Source organism: Ursus americanus, chromosome 4, assembly GCF_024610735.1.
Source record: "Ursus americanus isolate L20-20 chromosome 4, mUrsAme1.1.p, whole genome shotgun sequence".
Classification (NCBI taxonomy): domain Eukaryota; kingdom Metazoa; phylum Chordata; class Mammalia; order Carnivora; family Ursidae; genus Ursus; species Ursus americanus.
In genome coordinates this window covers 91702376-91725426 of record NC_142130.1, presented here as the reverse complement: position 1 = coordinate 91725426, position 23051 = coordinate 91702376, and the positions used below count along the sequence as shown (strand labels likewise).

Genomic DNA, 23051 nt, shown 5'->3' with positions numbered 1-23051 from the left:
GTGGGGCCGCAGGCGGTGTCAGACTCCAGAGCTACTTGCTTTCCTTGGCTCGTGTACCCAGCGCGGCCTACAGCTTTGTTGGCATTGTGTGGGACTCAGCGTCCTGGGGACCCCACGCGGATCCCACGGTCTTTGCCACGGGCCTTAGTAAGTGGGGGCTTCTCCAGAGCCCCATGGTGAGGCAGGTTGGTGTTCCTGGAACATCTGCAGTTGCGTTTCTTTTACACTGAAATGTCCACAGGTATATTTCAGTAAGATCGGCAAAATCACCGATGTCCTTTACCTGCACCATTTTTGTGACTTTCTGGGGCTTCCAACATTTATAGTTTTCCTCTTATTAGTAACAGTTACTGTGTTTAATTGTTTCTTTTAGTGATAAACATATCAAATATTAAAAATAGTTATCTTTTTTGGAAGTGATGTGATTTAGATATTTTCCTTTTTTCTATGAAGGGTCTTGGAACTGAAGCAAAAAAAAAAATTTTTTTTTCATGTGGATTATTCCCTAGAAGAGACCTGTACCTTTTTATGTCTTCAGCAAAGAGCCTCCAACTTTGTGAAGGAGAATGAGCCCAAGTTCAGCTCCCTGCCCAGAGCTGGGCCCCAGGCCAGGACCCCTCTTGGCCCCCAACCCAGGACCCACAGCGCTCTCATGACTGCAGAGCCCACCCCGCACCCCCCCACCCCCAGGCCGGCTCAGGGTGAGCAGCAGGGGCAGAGGTCTCGGGGCCTCCTCTCTGCTCCCAGCAGCTTACCAACACACAGCCTCCAAGAAGCCTGTTCCTCATGGTGAATGATTTCACGAGAAGGCCAAACCATGTGTGATCTCTAGTGGACAAGTTAAATATTCCTTTAAATGCTGTGAGGAGGACAATTTTCATGAACCTGTTAAGGAGAAGAATATCGTAGAATACGCTTTTGGTAAATGAGTAAACGTGGCAGATTGGCCAGTGCCCTTCCTCACTGTGGCCCCCGGCCTGTGGGTCCCGGCGCCTGAGTGCGACACGCCAGGCAGGCCCTGATGACGCTTGGCCGTCTGTGTGGGTTCTGCGGTTTCACGATGTGGAAGCGACCATCGCTAGTAATTATGGTAACATGTAGCTTAGAGGAACGAGCCTTCTAGATGGGCAGCCGGACAGCCGAGTGGCTAACAGCACAGTCAGAGCCGGACCACCTGGGTTTGAATCTCAGCTTTGCCGCTGGGGAAAGCCACGTGAGCTCACCGTGCCTCCCTGTCCGTGTCTGTGAGGTGGGACCAGCGACAAGAACAGCACCCTACAGGGTCATCGTGTTGGTTCGGTGTCAGCTCTTGGTCTAACAGGGGTTTAAAATAAATACCTTCCAAGAAGGCTCCTCTCGGTTCCTAGGTCTAATTCTTAATTTCTGGACCTCAAAGGGCCCTGAGAGATTAAGAAAGCGGTCCCCTCATTTTACAGATGAGGAAACTGAGTCACAGGGGGTGAAGAAATTTCACAAAGAACACACATAGATTTTTGGCAGAACTGTGTTTTTAGACCCCACACGACCTGCCGCTGGGAACCAAGTCCTTCCTGGTCCATTATGCTGCCCTGCGTTTCTCTAAAAGGGGGAAGGGGAGTTTGGCCTGTGGAACTCTTGGCTTCAAGCAGTTGATTTGGGTTTTGCCTTCTGTTTTAGCCTCAGAAGGGGAAGTTGACCCCGAGTCCCGTGGACTTCACCATTACACCTGAGACCCTGCAGAACGTCAAAGAGGTATGGCGCTCCTCACCCCTGCGTGCGGGGTATTTTCTTAGCCACTACATCCCGCGGACCCACTGCTGCCCAGTTCTTTATTTGGGCATCAAGTCGTCAGCAAGAGGAAATTTCGGACTATTATCTATACCCAAAATAGTCTGGATTTTCAATGTTGATTTCTTTTTAAATTCAGTAAGTACCGAGAAGAAGAATGCTTCTGAAAAGCTTCTCAGGGCAGCTGTCTGCTTACTGTGCTTTCCGTCCCTTCTCCCCCATCTACCACATGGGGCTCAGAGCCCCTCTTTCCTGAGCCCCCAACGGCCTGGGAGCCACACACCTTTACTTCGTAGTCGGCGGCCTGCTCTCTTGTCATCGAGGCCGTGGCGTTTCCCCCCCTGCTGTAAACCTGCTTTCTGCTCTCCTGGACCCCGTTGATCAGCAAGTGGGGGAGGCCTCCCATTCCCTGGGGAGACACGGCTGAGGCAGGTGTGCGTCCTGGAGGGCCTCTCCGAAAGTCCACTTACTGGAGGGGACGGATCCCCTGCGGGCCCGTCAGCTTGTTCTCTCACAGGGATTGAATGTGACTGGAAGCACGCAGGGAGCACAGGTGGTCCAGGGGCTGCGGCCCTACAGCCGGGACCTCGCTGCCCTGCTTCCTCGCCGGCCTCGGCTGTTAGCACCCCAGTTAGCACTCAAGCTCTTAAGAGGGTTTGTGTCTCTTCGTTCCCAAGAATCTCAATAGCACAAAACTCAGTGACAGAACTGAAGTGAGGAAGAGGAGGGGAGCAGACCAAGTGTGTCTTGTAAAGAGCTCCTGGCTGGACCTTGTATAGTTTGTTTTGTTCCTTATATCTTGTCTCTGCTTTACTTTATTTTCTTTTTTTTTTTTGTTCCTGTCCTTTGATTAAGGCCGTGAGGGTTTTTTTTCTGTTATCATACTGTTGTTTGCTCCTTTTTTCTCTCATGTCCTTTTTCTGTTTTCCTAATAGTCACCCCCAGATGTTGAAACAAACAGAGACACTCATGAGTTTAAGTAACAACACTGAGAACAAGAACCTTCTGCCAGAAGGTAACATTTTTGCATTTTCCTCCCACCACAGCCCTCTCGTTTGTTGAAATGGTCTGAAATCTAAGTTCCCTTTCATCTGTTTTCTTTTTCCCAGCATTAATCCTCTGTTGGCTTAGAAACCACTTCTAATAGTTGCCCGAAGTACCAGTCATGACTTAGCCATCCCTGAATTACTGAAGTTTCCCCGTAGTCATTGCTCACCTCTGCTTTCCTCTCACCTTCTTTTCTTTCTAAAGTTTATTTTTTGTGCTGCTGGAGTACCTCCTAGAGTCATTCTTTCAGAACTGGTGAGGAGTGAACTTACATCCTTGAGTATCTAACAGACCCCTGACTTTGCTCTCACGCTGAACCCTAGTTTGTCTAGGTAGATGGAAACTTCTGGGCTTCAAATTCATTTGCCCTTAGAACTTGGGAGAGTAGCTCCCTGGGTTTCTGGTGCCTCGTGGTACTGACGATCTGATCCCCAAATTTGTGTGAGCTCATTTGTTTCTCCTCCCTCTCCCTTCCTCCCAGGCCAGAAAATCCCAGCATCTCCCCATCCTTAGCATTCTGGAATTTCAAAGCCCTTGCTGGATTTTGGTGTTGAATCAGTCAGTGGGCCTGCCATCTTTCCTTCAGCTCTGTGAACTTCTCTCAGTGTTTCTTAGATGCGTCACAGGAGAACCTTGGCCCGGTCTTTCAGCTCACTCGTTTGCTCTTTGGTTGGTATGTCGTCCAGCTGTCAACATGTTTCCTTCAGCAACAGCGTGATTCGTCTCCAAGCACAATTTCTTTTCAAGATAGCCCCTTCTTTTACTGCAGATGCACGGCCCTTCATCTCTGTTTCCTTGGGCTGGTTATACTGTTTGCTGGTTATTCTGTTTGCCTCTTTCTTGCTTTTGTTTTCTTCAGCTGTTTATTGATCCCCGGTTGTCAGCTTATATTTGCAGATGAGAATCAACTATGTATGGCCTTGTCGACTAGACTGTCTATCCCGAGCCCAGACGATAGTCTGTCCTTCTGGTTTTATTTTATTTTATTTTATTTTTAAAGATTTTATTTATGTATTCGACAGAGATAGAGACAGCCAGCGAGAGAGGGAACACAAGCAGGGGGAGTGGGAGAGGAAGAAGCAGGCTCATAGCAGAGGAGCCTGATGTGCGGCTCGATCCCGTAACGCCGGGATCACGCCCTGAGCTGAAGGCAGACGCCCAACCACTGTGCCACCCAGGCGCCCCTGTCCTTCTGGTTTTAAACGCCCACTCTGACAGAGGAGCTTTGCTGCTGGGGAAGAGGCACTCGACCCTGTGGGCTTTCTTTTAGGGTGTGCGGTAGCTTGTCTTCTGGGGTGAGGGCCTCGTTGTGCTGTACTGTGGCTGTAAATGACTGCGGACACTTGCCCTGCCTCGCCCAGCCTGCTTTGGGACTGTCCTGGGCAGAAGTCCCCCTTGGGGGATGCTGTGGTGCCAGCCTGGGCATGTGCTGCCCCGAGAGGCCACTCACGGCCCCCTGACTGCCCCTTCCCTGGGTGGGCACCGCCTCTAATCTCAGGGCTGCCCCGGGCCCTGCTGGGGACGCTTGTGTGCAGAGCTCTCTGCCGACCTCAGGACGTGGTCCCCTGAGCTCTTGGGAGCCTCCCTGTGCACTTCCACACACACAAACACTTCAGTGGGGTTGTCTCCCCATGGCGTCCTGCATCGCCTTTCTCTCTGTAGTTTATTTTTATTTGTATGTGTTAACATCACGCCCCTGGGAGGAGAGGGTAAAATGAAGGTTCAGTCAGGATCTTAGGCCGGATGTTGAGAGCTTTTCTTTTTCATCAGTTGCCTAAAAGAATTTTAATGTAGAGTGCTCCTGCTTTTTATTTTTCCAAACAAATAGCTTCTTTACTTTGAGTTGTTAGAACTTTGTCTTGAATCAAGAGTTTTCTTGAGCTCTCTGCCTCTGGGGCCACGTGATACAGAGCTCCCTGTGTCCAGTTCCAGCGTTGCGCCCACGACAGGTGAACACCAGCCACAGTGACCACTGGCCCTCGAGGTGCAGCTGGTTGGAGCCGAGTTGAGCCGTGGGTGTAAGGTGCTGACTGCATTTCAAAAAGGAAGAGAATATAAACGTAATTTTTTAATATTGATTACACGTGGAAGTGATATTTAGGATATATTGGCCGATTCTAGCTGCTTCCTTTTACTTTTTAAAATATAGCTAATAAATAAGTAAATAAATAAATAAATAATAAATAAAATACAGCTACTAGAAAATTTTAAATTACATCTGAGGCTCATATTTGCAGCTGCATTTTGCTTCTGTGAGACCGTGGTGTTCTAAACTCGACTCAGCTTGTTAGCACCTGGGACTAGCGGGGTGACATCTGCTAGGACAATTGCCTCTGACTCTTCAGATCCACTTCCCACAGGAACATCATCGTCCATGGCCAGGTTCCTAGGTCTACAGAGAAAAGGTCTAGAAGGTCTTAGTCAAGCATTGACGAAAATTGTTCTTTAAATGTCCTTGAAATAAAAGAAGTGCCTTGACTTTTCAAAATTGCATAATTGGTAGCATTTTTTGATTGATTCTAAAAATAGAACCTTTTGGGGGGGTGTATGTGACCGATTCCCTGTAAACACTCCTGGCAGCTTCCTCAGGTGTTTTTATGTCGTATCGCTTGGGAAGAAGGAGCGTTGCAGGTCTGATCGAGGCGATCAGGACGGTCTGAGGGAGCCGGCCATCCCGTCCAGGCAGCGTCAGCGCCGGGTATCCGCAGGAAGTTGTTGAATAGTTCGGTCTGTTCGTTTACTTGACGGGAGAGATAAGTACTGTTGTACCTCTTTCCCATTTTGTAAAACAGGGTCCCAGTGGGTTTTATAACAATTGCCCAACTTTGTTTTCAGTTTTTGTTTGTACCAGCTGACTGACTCTGGAGTGATTTCCCTCGGCACCTTCCATTCCTGATGTCTTGTTTTTGTGTTGTTCTAGAGAGCCTTGCTCCCCAAATTTCTCATCCGAGGGCATCTCAACTCCACCAACTGCGTCATCACACAGCCGCTGACGGGGGAGCTGGTGGTGGAGAGCTCGGAGGCCGCCATCAAGAGCATAGAGCTGCAGCTGGTCCGCGTGGAGACCTGTGGTAAGGGCCCTCTGCGGCCGGCCGACGCACCGCGGGGGGAGGCAGAAGTAAGAGCATGGCCCTCGAGTCCACGAAGCGTCTGCCTGAGAAAGGGAGACGTGGAGGGGAGGGAGCTCTCGATCCTGTAGAACAAATGGCAGAAGCGGCCACCGAGGGCCCGTTGATCAGTGTGGACATTCCCTGTTCTCTGAGCACACGGTGCCGTCCGCCTTGTGTAGGGTGTGCGGAAGGCTATGCCCGAGACGCCACGGAGATTCAGAATATTCAGATCGCTGATGGAGACGTGTGTCGGAGCCTGTCCGTCCCCATCTACATGGTGTTCCCGCGGCTGTTCACCTGCCCTACGCTGGAGACCACCAACTTCAAAGTGGGTAAGCGCGCCAGCCCCCTGCGCCTGTGGACCTGCCGGCTTCTCCCGTGAAGGCCGGGCCGCAGAGGGGCCCCCGGGCCAGACACACGGGTCTGTGTGGGGCCGGCTCCACGCAGAGCACTCGGTCCTGCGGTCACCCCACAGAAGCTCCCCGAGAAGCCACCCTGCCCGTCACGCAGTGTCCTCAAGGCGGAGTTTTACTTCACAGTACTTGGATTCCAAGTTAGGAGGAGCTTATCTGTTGATTTCTCCCTTGGTTTTTCTACAAAAACTTGAAGAGGTCTAATAATTTTTCTTCTTCTGTGCTCTACTTGAAGCACCTAAATTTTTGCCTGCTGTTTCTATCAGATTTAGAAAGTGTCCTCGTGACATTTCATGCAGTGCCTGGGATTGTTCCATAGACATCATGCTCTCAGCCCCTCAGCCGGGATGTCAGTAATGCTCCTTGGGCCTGATCCTGGGTTTTGTCTGGCTTGGGGCTTGCCACACGACAGATACTGTTAGTTGGGAGTGCCCACAGCAGAGGGAGGGCGCCATCGGTGGGCCCTGGGGCTCCTGTCCACGCGGCCAGCCGCGGTCAGGCTCTGAGTCTCAGGGTGGGAGGTGGGAGCGAGCCCCACGTCCTGAGTTATAAGCAGAATTGCATGTGCCCCCTTCACCTGTGCTGGTGCTGACCTCATGTGACTTAAGTGTGCGTCAGGCCGAGGCCGTCCTCCAGCCGGAACCCATCCAGAGTCTAGGGTTCCGCGGGCGGAATGGCTGCTCTGCCATCAGGAAAGCCAGCACCAGCTCCCTAGCGTGGCCCTTGCGTGCCTGCTGGGCACCCAGCCACACTGCTCCCTCCAGGGAAGAACAGCGAGGTGGGTGTGGGAGTGGTGGCAGAGAATGGGGACCAGAATCCCAGAGGGCCGATCTAGTGCCGTGACGACTGTCAAAGTGAGCAAAGAAGTGGGCTGGTGCTGCTGGGGCACACCTCTGTCATGGCCAAGCCAGCCACACATGGCGACTTTGTCCTCAGGACTCCGGCCACCGGGGCCCCTTCCACAGGGCTGAGCTGCTTCGGTGCTAGGCCTTCTCCCGAAACTCCCTGCTCACCCCTCCCTCTTGTCAACAAGAGAAGGTTGTGTAAACAGGTGTCTCGGGTAAATGAACCACTGCCCAAACAACAGCAGTAAACTGCACGGTTTCTGGACGTTGTTTCTCATTTGGGGCGGGAGACATGTACCCAGGCGGCTGGGCTCTTCCGTTAAGAACTGTCAAAAGTATAAAAATAAAGCAAAAGAGTATGAAGGAACAGAAGGGATCTTAGAAGATTCTCTCTCGTAAAGACAGAGGACAAGGGAGGTGTGGTTGGGAAGCCGACCCCTTCCTGTTCCAAGGTGAGGAGACACGTTCCCTTAGAGAAAGTTCGCCAGAGGCGGGCAGAGGCCAGTGCCGCTTCTCCCCGCGGCCGCTTCCCCCGGAGGCCCAGGGTGCTGTACGTGGGTCAAGGATACGGAACCCCCACGGCACGGGGCGCCCCCCACCTTTGGGAGCCTGCTCCCGCTGGGGCGCCGTCGGCGTGGGGTGTCTGCCGCAGGGCAGGGAGCGTGACGCGCGTCTTTCTGTCCGCAGAATTTGAGGTGAACGTCGTTGTGCTGCTGCACGCGGATCACCTCATCACCGAGAACTTCCCGCTGAAGCTGTGCAGGGTGTAGCGGGGGGGCCGGCAGCATCGGCTTATTTTCGAGATGCTTCTGTATCAGAAATGAATCTGAGCCCTCCGATCACAGTCACTGCTGTTCCCCGTTTCCTCGAGGCCTCTGCTTCCAGTGGGCACCTCTCATCAGACCTGTTCTCTCAAACTCATCGGGACTTTGTAACTGTTGTTGGCAAGATCCCTTCGCAGAAAGCAGAATTTTCCTCCGGCTCCTGACTTAACTGCCCTTTTCAGGAGCAGTGACACTGTAAGAGCACGTGGCTGGGCTGGGCGGTGAGGTCCTGGGGACCCAGGAAACCCTCCCACCTGGCCAGTGGGTGTAGCTGCGACTCCTGGCAGAAAGTGGCTTGGCGGGACGTGGCGAGCCGCCTGTTGCTTACGGTGTGTGTAGACCCCGTCCAAGGAGGCTGCGCAGCGGCGTCCGCCGGAACCGTGTAGCATTTCCCCGCTCTGTTTGTCGCTCTTTGATCGGTTTTCATGATGACTTCAGAATGTTGAGGGAGCTGGAGCAGGGCGTCCCTGGCTGTCACAGGAGGAAACCGCGACTGTCCGCACCTCTAGTCGTTGGGTGGGTTCTGAATGGCAGGAGACGTGCCCAGGGCAGGAGGTGAAGACTTCTGTGCCCCGGGAGGGGCTGGGAAGATGCCCTGGACTTGGCGAACTCGGCCTGCCCCCGAGGTGAAGCCGTCGTGGCTCACAGCGTGTGGAAGCCTGGTGCAGCACATCGCTTCCGTCTGATCCTGTTGGTCCACAATCACTGAGGCCTCCGAAATAAGCTGTGTGCTCGGCAGGCACCCGGCCTCCCTCACTGCGCCTGCGCCTGGGCTGTGTGCTTGGCAGGCTCCCGGCCTCCCTCACTGCGCCTGCGCCTGGGCTGTGTGCTCGGCAGGCCCCCGGCCTCCCTCACTGCGCCTGCGCCTGGGCTGTGTGCTCGGCAGGCCCCCGGCCTTCCTGACTGCGCCTGCGCCTGGGCTGTGTGCTCCGCACGCACTCGGCCCCCCTGACAGCGCGTGCGCCTGGGCGGGCCTGAGCCAGGCCGCCGGGCTGATGATCCCTCGCCCCGGCCATGCTGCCATCGTCCTGGGACCGCGTCCGGTGACGTGTGACGCCGAAGGCGAACAGACCTGACTCAGGCACTGCTTTATTCTAGGGCTTCACCAGTGAAACCGATACAACTTACTCACTGAGTCATTTCTAATTTGGTTCCCAGAGAATACATTTCTGGTTTATAAATCTCCTTTTATGCTCACGTGACATTAATAATTATCTGTCTTTGATGATGTGTTCGGAGTATCAGGAAACAAAGAGGCCATACTTTCTGGGACATTTCAAAGGTAGAAATCATTTTTAATGGAAAAAAAGCTAAATGAGAATTTTGAGCAAAGGTTTGGGATGTATACTGCTCTGTCATTTCTTTAGTAAACTGCTTTTGTGGATATAAATAGGACGAGTGCTCTGCTTAGGGAACGACTATTAACTGAAGACCAGCCAGCACCCTGGCTGCTTTCATTTTCATTTCATTCGATCCTGAGTGGCCCAGACAAGGGCCTCAGGCTGGCCATTTCCTTCCCCTTCTTGGCCAACACCTCCCATCGGTTGTTATGAACACAGATGTTTGGCTTTCTCGGACCGCCACCAGCCTGCGGCTGCCCTTGCTGGCTGGGGGGGGGGGGGGGGGGCGTCCATTGTCGGAGGCCCAGGGTTGTCGGATTCTCGCATCAGAGCGAGAGGACATGAAGGGGAGGGGAAGGAAGGAGTCTGAACCGTGAATCCGTAACAGTATATTGTTTGGGAAATGCCGTTGGCTGTCAGAGCTCCTGCAGAAATGGGGCCTGGCTCCCATTCTCGGCCATGTTGTAAGCTCCAGAGTAAAGGTAAGAGGTAAATCAGAAAGAAGATGTAAAAAAAGCCGAAGCATTGGTGCCGGAATTCGCCCAGTTGGTGTCCTGAGCCTGCCTGCCTTGGTGGCTGCTGGGAAGTAGAACCCTGGCATTACTTCTGCTTCCCTCATTGGAGTCTCTAAGCCCCGAGTCCGAGTCTGAATCATCCTGTTAAAACTTTGGGGGGGTAGGATTACCTCCACGTGCTGGCAGGGATTTGGGCTGCGGCAGGTTGCTGCAATCTGGAATCCCACCATCCCTTTCAGATTCCCCCTTCTTTTTCTGAAATAAGGCTGTGCTTCCATGAACCCACGGCCCCCTGGCTAGGGACTTATTTCCGACTCCTTTTCTGCTAGGTGTACTCCTGTGACAAGGACAGGGGTCCCTTTGCACGGCTGGACCAGGAGGACCTATGTCCCAGCCTGTGCCAGAGCTCCACGCCATCGGGGATGGCGGAGAAGCAGGAACCCCCCCCCCACAACATTGTGTAAGCACAACAGCTCACCTCCCCGCCCAGGGTTGTCACAGGAGAGAGAAAGGAGGGGACTTGTCTTCAGGCCACCGGGTTGCTGGGGTCTTGGCAGCCCAGCCCCCGCCCCGGGGCTTGTGACCAGAAGGGTCAGAGCTCCCACACCAGGGCCTAGCGTCTCCTAGAGCCTGAGGTGCACGTGCGTGCAGAACAGAGAACTACTCCCATCTTCATGACCGTCCTCTGGGCCGAGAAATGACTTTGAGACTCTCAGGGGTCCAGACTTTGCTGGAGCCAGCTGGTCAATGTCAGGGTGGGTGTAGGCCCGGTGCTCCCTGCAGCCACCACTGCCCCCCATCCAGTGGCCACAGGACCCAGCTGGACCCAGCCCCACCCAGAAGAACTTCCGTGACCGGAGTGGAAGGAAAGTGGGCTGGTTTTCACTGGTACTAGTCAGGCAATTAAAAAAACTAAGTTCTTGGTTTTCCCAGAGACAAGTATCCGTACTGAGTCCTGAGAAGACAGCTGTGGTCCATCCCTTCTCGGTCTGTTTTGGGAGAAGAGCTGCCACGGGCTTGCTGGGGTGGGGGTGGGGGGTCATGCGCTGCCCGGCCCAGGGGAGCCCAGCTCTGGGGCTTCCAAGGTACTGGCGTGTGAAGAGATACCCGCTACGGCCTTGGGTCCAGCGAGAGCAAGAGCTACGCGAGCGTTCGTGGTGGTTTGGGGTCGGGCCGTGCTCTAAGTGCCGCGTACGTCTCGTGACGGTGCGGGAATCCGGTGAGGGGGGAGCGGCTACCCGCGTTCCTGCTGAGGGCTCGTCATCGATGGAAGGCACCTGTCCGTGTTTCCACACACCTGCCGGCCGTCCAGGGGAGCTCGTGTAACGCGGTCCAGTTTTGCCGGCACCAAAGCCGCGGCCACCTTCGCCTCGCTTCATTTGGGCTCCACTTTGCCGGGTCAGCGACATGCTTTCCTGCTTGCTGCTTCCCGTTTCCCCATCACACGTTGGCCATGCAGCCATAGCTGTTGCGGGGGGCCAAGGGCTCCGCTGCCTTTGTTCACAGCGATTGCCTCAGCTCTGAGGAGGTGAATCAAAGGAAGATGAAATCATGAGACAGGAAATCGTTTGCAGCTGGACGCAGCTTAGGAATGAGGTGAGAGTCTAAAGCCCCAAAAGTCCAAGGTAAATCACATTCTAATCCTGATTTCTTTTATGGACAGTGAAAATATCAGGGAATGTTCTAGACCAATTCAGACCACTATAATGTCCTTTAGTAATGACCTCACAGTAGCCTTCTGAGGGGGTTTTGTTATCCCCACTTCATAGCTAAGCAAGCTCAGAGGAGCTGTGACCTGCCCAACCCACATGGCTCCACTGATTCCTGGCCCGATACCCCCCAAAGAACCCCAACTTCCCATACCAAGAGAGAATTCGAATAGATAGCCATTGCCGACAGGGCACTTGCTCTTGTTCGTGGGGCAGCTGTGCAGTCATGAACCACTGCTGCCAAAGCCACTCTTCGTAATTCCCACTGCTTGTCCATGAGGTCGGAGAACGTTCTGTGTGAAGAATCCCTCCACGGTAAGGCTTATCCAAGCTAACAGACATTGGGGCTCAGGATGTGGAGGTGAAAAATCACAAAGCAGAAGAACTAATTAGGGAAATGCTCTGTGAAGAGAAGGGCACTTTTGGGTACAAACAATTCTGTAACCCCAAGGTGGTCAAAACTAGACATGTGGGTAGAAAAAAAATTATGCATGTGGGTCTAAGAAGTGGAGGTGAGAGTCAGTCTTCTGGGTCAGTGTCTTCTCTTTTGTGACAACCAAAGGATGTTTATAATCAAGACTGTCAGAGTGGCTGAAATATTCAGAGAATGTGACTTTACTAAGAAACCTAAGAGCACCCAATGTGTAGACTCAAAGTTGATCCAGCTACACTTACATAATATGCAGATGATAGAGGAAGTAAAGGCAAACGGGAATGAAAACTCAGTGAGGATCCCTGATACCCTACTGTGCTTTCCTGTGAATGTTGCTGGTAAAATGGGGACGCCTTGCTCCCCAATCCAGGTAGACAGGATTCTAAATGTTGTGAGGTTTTTCATATCCAAACCCAGCCTTACCTCTGAAAACTTGCATGTTAACATACCAGAAATACTCTGGAGGTGATAAGTACTTAGAAAAGTACAAAGACAAAAGTACACAGACATAATCTGTGTCTGTAAAACTCTGGTCAAATAGGGAGGAGCACCTGCTTGACCAAGGCCAAGGGGGCAGAAAACACAGAAATGTTTGGTTTGCCTATGATCAGCATCCCCTGTCACTTCCTCCAGTGATGCCTCTGTTCGGTTCCCTTGACAACGTCTACCAGGGGCAGGAAGCTGGAGTTCCCTGAGGCAGAGTTTGTTCAGTGAGAGCCCCACTAGGTGCGATGTGGCCACTTCCTTTCTTGGGGGTTGCCATCTGGGGGGCAAGGACGAGAACCATCACCTCTGGGTCTTGAGTGATGGGACCAGCCGTCCTGTTTCAGATGAGCAGCCACTGATTGGGCCACCTGAAGGAGGCTGGGCCAGCAGCCTAGACATACTGCTTCCTGATGCACTGAGCAAAGGATATGCTCAGACTTAGTTGTGGAAAGGTGGTAGAAAAAAGCAGAGAAATAAAGTCAAGTATTCATTTTGGTTTTAAAATAGTTTTCAATATCAGTACGTATTAAAACCCAGTACACAAAAACAGATACATTTAAGAGATGAGCATTTACTTCCTAAAGTGTTTACCACTGTCTTCCTTTATGTCTTACAGAAAATACGTATATTTTTTAATCCATGGAAAATATGCAAAAATCAGTTTTACAGTCTTCCAAAAAAGAAAGAAAATCTCAATTAAATTTTAACAAGTAGAAACTGCCCAGGCCACATAGTCTACCATATTGCAGTAAAATGAGAAATTAATACCAAGGGGAAAATCAGATTCAGTATAACCACTTGTAAATTTTTTTTAAAGATTTTACTTATTCATGAGAGAGAAAGGCAGAGGCAGAGGTAGAAGCAGGCTCCCTACAGAGCCGGGAGCCCAGTATGGGACTGGATCCCAGGACCGTGGGATCATAACCTGAGCCAAAGGCAGATTCTTAACTGACTAAGCTACCCAGGCGCCCCACCACTTGCAAATTTTATAATATTTTTCAAAAAGGAAACCAAAACTTCACTTGCAGACCTTTTAAAATTTAATGAAAATGAATATATACTATTTGGCAAAGAGCTTCACACTGTGGCCAATGCTGTAGTCAGAGGATAATTCATAGCCCTGTGTGTTTTTTATTATACTGGAGAGAATAAAAACTAATGAGTTAGGCACCCAAAAGTCTAGAAAAGCAAGGACAAAATAAGAATGACAGTAAGAGCAGTAATTAACTGACATGAAAGTAGAAGTATTGGAAAATGTATAAATAAGTCCATGAGCTGGTGCTTTGAAAAGACTGATTCAATGGACACATCTTTAATAGAACAAACTAAACACAAAGAGAGAAAAAGAAATATATAACACTAGGAACAACTTCAGATAAAAAGCCTGGTAAGTTATATTACAGCATGTACGTCCCCTGCTAATAAATTTGCAAACTTTAATAAAATGCAAAATGACTCCAGAAAATACAGGCTACCTGAAAAAAATAATAGCCTTTGGAAGAAACTGAAAAAAATTGGCAAAGAAATGGCACTAAAAAGGTGCCGGGCCAAGAAAGGTACCAAAGGTTCCAGTTGTAGAGTGGGTTTCTATCACAGCTTCAAGGATCAGATAGTTCAGCTATTTGTTGCTGCTAAAGTTGAAACATCCCAGTTTATTTTATGAAGCCAGTGTAGCCCTACTATAAAAATCTGACCTATTAGGTGGAATCAGATTTAGCTGTGAGTGAGGGGAGACCCACGGTTGGAGGGACTTAAACAAGACTCATGCAAATGGTTGGCATGTCAGCCAGTGTTGATGTCAGCAGTGATCCAGGCTACTTCTGGCTCATGGTGCCACTTTGTCTTCATGGTGTAAGACAGTAACAGCTAGTTCCCGCCATTACATCTGTATTCCAGCAAGCAGGGTGGAGGGAAGGGGGAGGGTGAAAAAAAGGCAAAGGCCAGGTGCCAGCTCTCTTAAAGATGGTTTCTAAAACTGCCATATGGCACTTCTGCCTATATCTTACAATCAAAAACTTAATGGCCACAGATTGCTGCAGAGAAACAAGAAGCACATTATTCTGTGTGGTCATGTGCCTAACTGACAAATATCAGAAGTTTTACAAGAAGGGAAAACTGAACATTGACAAAGTGGGAAAAAACCCATAAAACTATATCACTTATCAATACAAGTTGATTTCTCAGTGTATTAAAAAACCAATATATCATGACCAGAAAGGGGGGGTGTGTTTCAGGTGTGAAAAGGCAGTTCAATACCAGGAAATCTGTTAGCATAACTTATCACATTAATGGGTTGAAGGAAACCATCTTGATGGGTGCCGTAGGATATATTTTTTAACTTTTTATTTTGGAAATTTTCAACATCTACCAAAGGATAGAATCATATAGATTATGTCATATCCAAAAGATAGGCACTTTTTGTTAACATCTTTATTGAGATATAATTTACCATAAAATTGACCCATTCACACTGTACGATTTCAGTTTTTAGTATACTCATAGAATTGTGGAACCATTGCCACAATCTAAATTTAGAATATTTCTTCACCCTCAGTAGAAATCCTGAACCTATCAGGAGTCAGTCACTGCCAGTCTCAGCCCTGAGAAGCCAGTAATTTACTTTCTGTCTCCATACGTTTGCCTATTCTGGACATTTCATATAAATAGAATCATATATTATGTGGCCTTTTGTGACTGACTTCTTTGACTTCACATAATGTATTCGGGGTTCTTCTGCATTGCAATGTGGATCAGTAGCTCATTACTTTTTATTGCCAAATAACATTCCATTGCATAGCTGTGCCGTATTGTGTTTATTCCTCAGCTGATAGGCATTTGAACTGTTTCCACTTTCTGGCAATTAAGAAAAATGCTGCTATGAACACACATACACATACAAGCTTTTGCATGGACATGTGTTTTTATTCTTCTTAGATCATCTAGGGTTAGAAGTTCAGGGTCATATGACTGTTTAATCTTTTGAGGAACTGCCAGACTGTTTTCCAAAGCAGCTGCACCATCTTACATTCCCACCAGGAATCCACCAGGGTTCCGATTTCTCCATATCCTCACCACCACTTACTACGGTCCATCTCTTTTATTGTAGTCATCCCAGTGGGTGTGAAGTGGTGTCTCATTATGATGTTGGTTTTCATTTCTCTAAAGACTAATGATTTGAGCATCTTTTCATGGCTTATTGGCCATTTGTATGTCATCTTTGGAGAAATGTCTGTTCAGATCTTTTGCCCATTTTTAATTGGATTATGTTTCTTGTTATTATTGAGTTATGAGAGTTCTTTGTACGTTGTTTACAAATCCCTTTTCAGATATATGGTTTGCAAGTATTTCCCCCCATTCTGTGGGTTGTCTTTTCACCATCTTAATACATAATTTGCAGCATAAAAGTTTTAAAATTTGACATAGTCCAGTTTATTTTTTCTTCTCCTGCTTGAGCTTTTGGTGTCATATCTAAGGACCTACTGCCTGATCGAAAGGCCATGAAGATTTACTCCTATGGCTTTTTTCCCAAGATCTTATAGTTTTAGTTGTTAAATTTATGTCTCTGAACAATTTTGAGTTAATTTTTTGTTTGGTGTGAAGTAGAGATCTAACCTCATTCTTCTGCTTCTGGATATCTGGTTGTCCCAGCACCATTTGTCAAAAACACTATTTTTCCCCCATTGAATTGTCCTGGCACCCTGGTAAAAAAATCAATTGACCATAAATGTATGGGTTCCTGGGCCCTGGATTCTCTTCTTAATCTATATGTGTATTCTTATGTCAGTACCATACTGTCTTGGTTACTGTAGCTTTGTGGTAAGTCTTGAAATTGTGACGGTGAGTTCTGCAACTTTTATTTTCATTTTTAAAATTGTTTAGGGTCTTTCACATTTCCAAATGAATTTGAGGATCAGTTTGTCAGTTTCTTTTTTTTTTCTTTCTTTAGATTTTATTTATTTATTTGGCAGAGAGAGACAGCCAGTGAGAGAGGGAATGCAAGCAGGGGCAGTGGGAGAGGAAGAAGCAGGCTCCCAGCAGAGCAGGGAGCCCAATGTGGGGCTCGATCCCAGGACCCTGGGATCATGCCCTGGACCGAAGGCGCCCCCAGTTTGTCAATTTCTGCAAAAAAAAAGTTGCCTAGGATTTTGATAAGAATTACACTGAATCTGTATCAATTTTGGGAATATTATCATGGTAGTAGTATTAAGTTTTCCAGTCCATGAACATGAGATGCCTTTCCATTGATTTAGACCCTGTTTAACTTCTTTCAACAATGTTTTATACTTTTCAGTGTACAAGTCTTCCTTTTCTTTTGTCAAATTTATTTCTAAGTATTTCACTATTTTTTTTAAAGATTGATTTATTTTACAGAGAGCCTGAATGTGGGGAGGGGCAAAGGGAGAGGGCGAAGGAGGGAAGCAGACTTCCCACTGAGCAGGGAGCGCAACACAGGACTTGATCTCACCACCCTGAGATCATGATCTGAGCTGAAATCAAGAATCAGACCCTCAACCAAATGAGCCACCCGGGTGCCCCAGTATTTCATTATTTTTGATGTTATTGTAAATGGAATTGTTTTCTTAATATCAAGTTGTTCATTACTAATGTATAGAATACATTTGATTTCTATATATTGTTTTGTATCCAACAATCTTGCTGACATTATTTACTAATAGGTTAGTTACTAATAATAGGCTAATTAAATGCTAATAAGGTTTTTTTAGTAGATTTCTTAGGATTTTCTATATACAAGATCATGACCTCTGCAAATAGAATTAGTTTTACTTTTTCCTTTCTAATTTTGTCTTTTATTTCTTTTTCTTACCTAATTGCCTTGGCAAGATTCTCTAGTACAATGTTGAATACACATAATGAGAGCAGACATCCTTGTCTTGTTCCTGATTTTAGGAGAATCTTTCAGTCTTTCATCATTAACTATGATATTAAATGTGGGGTTTTCGTGGATGCTTTCATGGGGTTGAGGAAGTTCCCATATAAACCTAGTTTGTTGAGTATTTTTATTATGCAAGGGTGTTGCATTTTGTTAGATGCTTTTTCTGCATCTATTGAAATGATCTTACGGTTTTTGGCTTTTATTCCATTAATATAGTCTATTACATTAATTGATTTTCAGGTATTAAGTCAGCCTTGGGACAAGTGTCACTTGTCAATGGTGTACAATCCTTTTCATATATTGCTAGATTTGGTTTGATAGTATTTTGTTGAGGATTTTTGTGTCTATATTCATATATTCAAAAAAAACCAATTGTTCAAGGCATCTATTTTGATTTTTTTAAAAAGATTTTATTTATTTATTTATTTGACAGAGACAGCCAGCGAGAGAGGGAACACAAGCAGGGGAGTGGGAGAGGAAGAAGCAGGGTCCCAGCGGGGCAGGGAGCCCAATGTGGGGCTTGATCCCAGGACCTGGGATCATGACCTGAGACAAAAGCAGACGCTTAACGACTGAGCCACCCAGGTGCCCCTCTATTTTGATTTTTAAAAACTTATTAAACTGGGGAAATACAGAATTCTAAAAATGTGATAAAATAGATTTATAAAAATGAGTAGGAAATACTCTGCATAACAAAGTGTTGGAAATACCTTGTTAATTTTTAGAGCAAGAGGGTATCAGCTATCCAAGTAATTATTCAAATTTTCTGTTGAAGTTTTGCCCAATGCAGTAAGATAAAAAAAAGAGGGGTTCGCTAAGGAAGCCTCTTAGTGATGGTTATATATACTTATAATAAAACAAACTCTTTTAATCTGATTGAACTGATTGGACCAGGTACTTGAACTAGGATAGCCCAGGAGGGCAGTTCCAGGTGACAGTGATCAGTCAATCCCAGAGCCCTTCTTTAGGTTCATGCTTAGGGAAAGGGATGTAGACGCATTTGCACAGCACACAGGAGACCAAGGGGACCGAGGGAGTGGGCACAGAAGATAGAAGTCCCTAGACTTCCTTGGATACATGTAGCTTTTGCCTTCCTGTCTGAATGTATCCTTACAAATTACTTTGTTTTCCACGTGAGCTAATCTGAGTGAGTTTCTGTTCCTTGTATTAGGTATGAACATTGCAAAGGAAGACATGAAGTTATCATTATTAGCAGATACTATTATCAAAAACCTGGAAATCCTAGAAAGTCAACTGAATTAAAAAAGATTATAACTGTAAAAGCAATTCAGTAAGATAGTCCATTACATATATACAAAAATTGCTTTCCAAAAAATAGAGGGAAACATTGATAAATTTAAATTTTATCAGTTTCCATTCATGATAGCAACAAACTATAAAATACAAGGAATAATTTTAACAAAACTTATTAATAAGACACATTTTTAAAGAAATCTATATAACATTATTTAGGAATACTTCTTAAAATTAAGATAAATGCTATGTATAGCATATAGAAAGACTTAATTATAAAGATATCAGTTACCAAATTAATTTAAAATTTTTCATATTTAACCTTATTGTAATATAAATCTTTTAAAAAATATTTTATTTATTTGTCAGAGAGAGAGAGCACTCACAATAAGGGGGAGCAGCAGGCAGAGGGAGAAGCAGGCTCTCCACTGAGCATGGAGCCCGATGCGGGACTCAATCTCAGGACCCTGGGATCATGACCTGAGCCTAAGGATACATTTAACTGACTGAGCCACCCAGGCGTTCCATTATTCTAATATAAATCTTAATGTAATATTTTCTGTGGATCTTAAGTTCATATGGAAGAATATGTTAGAATATTCAATAACATTTTAAAAATGAAGGAAAAAATAAGAGGTAATACCAAACCAGATATTAAATAGTATTAAAAAATACAAAAATTATAACAGCACAGTAGTTGTGTCAAAAGAGACAGGTCAGTGGCGCCTGGGTGGCGCAGTCGTTAAGCATCTGCCTTCGGCTCAGGGCGTGATCCCGGCGTTACGGGATCGAGCCCCATATCAGGCTCCTCTGTTATGAGCCTGCTTCTTCCTCTCCCACTCCCCCTGCTTGTGTTCCCTCTCTCGCTGGCTGTCTCTATCTCTGTCAAATAAATAAATAAATAAATAAATAAATAAATAAATAAATCTTTAATTAAAAAAAAAGAGACAGGTCAATTTAACAAATATAAAAGCCATAATTGGACTCATGTGTATAAATAATTTAGTATATGAGACAAGCAAGGAACACTAAGTAAAAATGTCACTTGCAGAAGAATTGAAAATATTATGTTGTGTTAAAAATCATATTGCCAATAATCACCTCAAAAGAAAGTAAATTCCAAAGATATAAAACTGTGAAAGTAAATAATGACATAATAGGGGTGCCTGGGTGGCACAGCAGTTAGGCGTCTGCCTTCGGCTCAGGGCATGATGCCGGCGTTCTGGGATCGAGCCCCGCATCAGGCTCCTCCACTATGAGCCTGCTTCTTCCTCTCCCACTCCCCCTGCTTGTGTTCCCTCTCTCACTGGCTGTCTCTATCTCTGTCGAATAAATAAATAAAATCTTAAAAAAAAATAATGACATAATAATACCAGAAGATATAGTAAGTGAAAAATCCACACATGAAACTAATATCACACTGTATGTTAACTAACTGGAATTTAAGTAAAAACTTTAAAAAAAGAAGGTATATCAGGGTGCCTGGGTGGCTCAGATGGTTAAGCGTCTGCCTTCAGCTCAGGTCATGATCTTTAGGCCCTGGGATCAAGCCCCACGTCAGGCTCCCAGCTTGGTGGGGAGTCAGCTTCTCCCTCTCCCTCTGCCTCTCCCCCTGCTTGTACTCTCTCTGTCTCTCTCTCAAATAAATATATAAATCTTTTTTAAAAAGTTTTAAAAAATTAAAATTAAAAAAAGAAGATACAGATAAAATATAATTTTTGTATGGTAAAACTTTTACAGTATGACAGCAAGGACAAAAGTCACCAGGAAAAATATTGACGGTAAAAACCTTCAGTACATAAACATTTCTGAAGCTAAAAGACAGATTAGGAAAAATATTTATGACATAATGACTTGAAAGGTATTAATATCATTAATGTTACTGATTCTTACAGATCAGTAAGAAAAATTTGAACACCCCAAAAGAAAATAGGTCAAGATATGAATATACAATTCACCAAAGGAAAAAAGGTGTGTAGCCAATAAACTCATGAAAAGTTCAGCCTCATTAATTTCTTCATTTATGCAATGTATTTATTAAGCAATACTATTTATCAGCCATTGTTCTAAGACCCCTAGTTTGGGGGTAAAAAAGCATGGTGTCTATGAAAGTTAAAGGTTCATAAGTTCTCTGTATTAAGAGAAATGTGGGAACAAAATTATATAAGCCCTTTCTTTGATTCAGAAATGTGTGAAATCAGATATGTGAGAATCTTTTCATTTAAAGAAAAATGGTAATGCCAGTCACATGGCCTCATAAACATTGCTTGTTCAGGCTCTATGTTACAAAATTTCCTCACAATAGAAACTAAGGATACAAAATATTTATGACTCAGGGAGATAAACAAAGAACTTGTTGTCCATGAATCACGTTGAAACAAGCAAGGAACACTAAATAAGCCTAAAACCTGGCTTGACTCCATCATAACTAAATTTTCTGTGTGTGCGTTTTTGCTAAGCAGTATTACAAAATAATAAATAATCTGTAAACACCTGCCATGTATTCTTTAACCTCTTAGCTTAAATCAATTGTTTGATATAATAAAATGGTTTTTTTTTCAAATTTTAAATTTAAAAATGTAAATAAGATAGTGTTCATTTATGAATTATATGTTTTTTTCTTTTTTTTTAAAGGTTATATTTATTAGAAAGAGAGAGAGACCACATGAGCAGGGGGGAGGGGCAGAGGGAGAGGGAGAAGCAGGCTCCACACTGAGTGGGGAGTCTGACGTGGGGCTCAATCCCAGGACCTTGGGATCATGACCTGAGCCAAAGGCAGACGCTTAACCAACTGAGCCACCCAGGCACTCCTAGATGTTTGTTATTTTCACCTAAATTATAAATGAAATCACATCTTTTCTCTTGCTTTCTTTGTTCTCCTTTAAGCTTCCATTTTTCTGTGATAGTTTCCATGATTTATCATCTCCCTTTTTCAAAAGTATAACAGACATAAATTTAAAGAAATTAAAGTGTTTTAGGGATGCCCAGGTGTCAAATAAATAAATAAAATCTAAAAAAATTTGGACAAAATATAAGTGGCTGGAATTTGAGATTCAGAATACTGTAGAAGAGAAAGATACATAGAGAAAGAACTCTAGAAATCTGAAGAGTCCCCTTAAACCTGTTGCTGAAAACTTAGTCATATATATGTACAGTGAAACTCCAAAAGGCAAGGAAATACCAGCTATCTGTAAGTCAAAATGTTTCCAGAGCTGACACAGTGCTGGGAGGCATGTGAATTCCAACCAGCCAGAGTGAAGGTTCTAGAAGCATCATGCATAATTAGCAGGACTACTCTAAACCCATCCCAACAAAGCTTAAAAACAGTCTTAATGGACTCAAGTTGATCTTCAAGCAGTTTAACTGTCAGCCAAAACAAACTCAACACTCTTTAAAGGAAGCCACAGACTCCAGACCCTCAGTAGTATGATACACAATACCTAGCATCCAATCAAAATTACTAGACACTCCAAGAAGCAGAAGAACATGATCCATAAACAGAAGAAAACTCGGTCAAAATCCAGAGACCCAGAACTGGCAGAGAAGGTCAAATTAGCAGACAAGGAATTTATATGCTGAAGGACTTATGAGAAAACAGAACATGATGAGGAAAGAAATTGAAGACATAAAAAAGAATCAAATGGGGGCGCCTGGGTGGCTCAGTCGGTTAAACATCTGTCTTCAGCTCAGGTCATGATCCCAGGGTCCTGGGATTGACCACCATGTCGGACTCCCTGCTCAGTGGGGAGCCTGCTTCTCCCTCTCCCTCTGCAGCTCCTGCTTGCATGCACTCTCTCTCTCTGTGTCAAATAAATAAATAAAATCCTTTAAAAAAATCAAATAGGGAGCACCTGTTTACTAGAAGGGATGCTGCCTAATTCCTGGATCATTGAATAAAGCCAACTACATCTTCAGAAAAAAAAAAAAAGAGAGAGAGAAAGGAAGAAAGAAAAAGAAGGAAAGGAAAGAAGAAGGACCCTCATGACCTGTGGGATGATATCAAGTGGTCTATCCTACTTACCACTGAAGTCCTGGAAAAGTCTTGAGTGGGAGCAGTAATATATTTGCATGACTAATGACTGAAAAATTTCCAAATTTGATGAAAATTGAAATAGTTAAATAGATTTTGTTACATCAATATTGATATAACGCTAGAGAGTTGTTAAATTGGATAAGCTAGATTTGTATGTATTTATATATGGAAAAATCATATATATTATAAAGTGAAAAAAGCAAGGTATACAATAATAGGTACAGAATCATCCCATTTGTGTAACTTGGAAAATGGCACACATTATCTTCTATGAAATGGATATGGAAGTATCCACAATAAACTTTTGGAGTGGATTCCCAGGGACAGGGGATCAGGGTAGAGGGACAGAAGAACATATTCTTATTTATTTTTAGTTGTCTT

General features: G+C 45.7%; 1 protein-coding gene across 2 annotated transcripts in view; it reads left to right on the top strand.

The window, feature by feature from the left end:
* Window positions 1–23051, top strand: part of VPS26C (VPS26 endosomal protein sorting factor C) — a 130014-nt gene that overhangs the window by 32387 nt on the left and 74576 nt on the right. The window contains exons 5-8 of one of the 2 annotated variants that reach the window (XM_045813485.2): window positions 1657–1731; window positions 5735–5885; window positions 6104–6256; window positions 7870–22565. In XM_045813485.2, the coding sequence (XP_045669441.1) occupies window positions 1657–1731; window positions 5735–5885; window positions 6104–6256; window positions 7870–7952 (462 nt within the window). In that variant the 3' untranslated portion in view covers window positions 7953–22565. Of the gene's footprint in view, window positions 1–1656; window positions 1732–5734; window positions 5886–6103; window positions 6257–7869; window positions 22566–23051 lie in introns of those variants that run through there. The other variant, XM_087861797.1, reaches the window with a different exon arrangement.